This window comes from Buceros rhinoceros, unplaced genomic scaffold, assembly GCF_000710305.1.
Source record: "Buceros rhinoceros silvestris isolate BGI_N320 unplaced genomic scaffold, ASM71030v1 scaffold25706, whole genome shotgun sequence".
Classification (NCBI taxonomy): Eukaryota; Metazoa; Chordata; class Aves; order Bucerotiformes; family Bucerotidae; genus Buceros; species Buceros rhinoceros.
In genome coordinates, this window is record NW_010419644.1 from 1 (window position 1) to 2,636 (window position 2,636).

The window sequence follows — 2,636 nt, forward strand, 5'->3', positions numbered from 1 at the left end:
CCCCGCCCCATGGGGTCCCAGGCGCGCGCCCTGCCCCGGTGCCGCGACCAGGGGCCAGTCTTCGGCAGGGTCGCTCCGGAGGTTATCGAGGATGCGCTCATCAGCTTGGCCAAGGAAAACGAGCGGTACCTGAGCAAGCTGTCGGATCAGGCCGGGCGCTTCAAAGATCCGCAGATAGTGGGTGAGGCGCTTTTCCTGGCTGCAGCCACCTCCTGAGACACCAGAGAGCTGGAGAATCAGCTCCAGTGACTGCAGCCAGTGACCATGGTGCTTTTTTGCAGAATTTATATTCCTTTTGTCTGAAAAATGGCACTTGGACCAGTCAACAAAGTACCAAGCGGTGGAGTTACTTGAAAGGTAATAAATACCTGAATGCTCCGTGTGTTTCTCACCGTTCTCCTGTGGTTACGCTGCGCATGCTCTGAACCATGCATTCAAACAAGGTATAATGGTTTTTTGAGTGTCTGGAGCGTTGCCTCTTTACTCATTCAGTTCACATTGACAGTGTCCGTGTATTCCGAGTACATGCAGAACTGATTTTCTTCTGTCTTAGCAGAAGAGAACTGTTTTCTGAGCAGTTGTGGGTTTTGTAGGTTCATGATCAAGCAAGTGGAACAAATCTGTCAGTCCTCCAGAGAGAACGTCAGAAGCAGCGAACAAGGACAAGGGAGCGGTGGGAGCTCTCTGAAGGATCAGATAAACGACACGTTTGTCCTGCGACTTGTGTCGTGTGTTCAGCTTGCCAGCAAACTTTCCTTGCACTATAACGTAAGCCAGCTACACCCGCCTGCAAGACTTTTTAGCCATGTAGTAAAGTGTGCCGTGTATGAATCCCTCTTAAAAATGGGTTTCCTCTTTGAAGGAACAATAGCGGTGATGAAATGCAAAGGGTGTTGAAACGGGACCAAAATCTCTGCCGTTTAGGGCACAGATTAATTGTCACTCATCAAGGAACAATTTGCCAGGAAACATTCCCAGTGCTGGGGAATAAAGTCCAGGCAGCAGGAAAAGCCAGCCTGGGGTTGTCAAACCCCAGAGGGGCCACACCTGACTGGGAGGGTTTGTGGAGCAGAGGAAACCTGCGGGAGAGAAGGTGGGAGCCGGGTGGGAAAGAGGAGTGTGACAGCTGGGGGGGCAGGCCGCATCGCCGCCCCCGGGAAGCAGGAGAGAGCTTCGTCCTTAGCAAGTGCCTTTTGTCTTTTTGTTCCTCTCCAGAGAGTCAACAGTGACACAGCCTTACAGTTCCTGCGATCCTTGAAGTACTCGTACACTAAACAGGAACTGCTCGAGTCGGAGCTCACGGTTCTGAAAACTCTGTACTACCAGATCAACGTGTCAACACCTCTGGCTTACGTGGAATTGCTCCTGGAGGTTTTAGGTGAAAGGATTAATAGGAGAGGATGGGAAAGGTTTTATTTTAAAAGTGCAGTAGAGCTGTTACTGATCTGAGCCAAACGGTCTCATGCTGCAGATTTCTGCACACTCTGAAGGCACCTGAAACTCCTTGGATTGTGCAGGACTTTCCTTTTGAGATGAGACCTTTGTCCTCAGGGGACTCTGATGAATGCTGCTCGAGAGCCGGTCGTGGCTCGTTCTGCGCAAGATCAAGAGTCTAAACCCCCCCAGACCCACATTTTGTGCAGTGACCTTTTTCTTCGCCCGGGTCTGACAATCTGAGTTTCAGGAGTGAGATTGTACTGAGGTGGAAAAGGCCCATGGCCTGAGCAGGCCTGTGGCGCTCGGGGGCAGAGGGCAGTTGTCACCAGAAACCTTCACCCCTCACGGGAACTAACATTTCTTCCAGACTTGGTCAAGTGGCTCAGAGTGGGCGGCTGATGACTGTGATCTCTGTGCTAGGACACAACGGCTGCCTGTTGCCTGCAAAGCCCTTACACCAGATGTGCACACAGCTGCTGGACTTCTCCTACCTCACCAGAGATGTCATCTACGACACCCTGCTGAAGGTCGCCATCGAAAATCCGGCACCGAGCAAACTGCAGGTGTAAGTAGCTTATGGGACTGCTCAAGAACTAGTTGAAATGGAAACCCTGGAGAAAGCGAAGCAACAGCGTCATCCCCATGTTGGGGCATGTTTTGGGGGGCTTTCAGCATCACTTACTGATCGTAACGTACCTGTTTGATGTGATGTGTGTCACCACATTTGCTTTGGGGACAATCTAGGAGCACGTCTGCCCTAACCGTAATGCCCAGCCCTAGCCCCGTCAGTGGCCGGGAGCGGTGCCAGGCTGTGCGTGGGCTGGACCAGCCAGCTCCCCCCCGGGCTGCGTAGGCGCAGGGGCTTCCCGGCTCCTTTTACGCCAGCAGACGCTTTGACTCCTGCAGGGTGAAATTTTTAGCAGTGAAGGAGGATTTCATGCTGTTGGCTGTGGGGATCATCAGCACCGGCGTGTTCACACTGGACCCTGGGCACTGGACGCAGGTATGGGCTCAGCGGGGAGGAACGGGAAGGCTGCTTGGCTGGCCCAGCACGGGCAGTCTGCTGGGAGCGGTGCGAGGGAGGTGACGCCTCCCGGGTGTTCTAGCAGGAGGCGCGTGCGCGCTCAGGAGCGTGGAGGGTGCACGGGGAATTGGCAGGAGGGATCGTGCCCGCGCTGGTGCCAGCGTCTCCTCACCCT

At 54.1% G+C, this 2,636-nt stretch overlaps 1 protein-coding gene across 1 annotated transcript in view; it reads left to right on the forward strand.

Moving 5' to 3' along the window:
* Positions 1 to 9: 9 nt before the first annotated feature.
* The window catches only part of CNTD1 (cyclin N-terminal domain containing 1), a 3,159-nt gene continuing 532 nt past the window's right edge, over positions 10 to 2,636 (forward strand). The window contains exons 1-6 of the mRNA XM_010139029.1: positions 10 to 181; positions 282 to 357; positions 594 to 768; positions 1,216 to 1,378; positions 1,858 to 2,002; positions 2,344 to 2,440. Of these exons, the coding sequence (XP_010137331.1) occupies positions 10 to 181; positions 282 to 357; positions 594 to 768; positions 1,216 to 1,378; positions 1,858 to 2,002; positions 2,344 to 2,440 (828 nt within the window). The remainder of the gene's footprint in view (positions 182 to 281; positions 358 to 593; positions 769 to 1,215; positions 1,379 to 1,857; positions 2,003 to 2,343; positions 2,441 to 2,636) is intronic.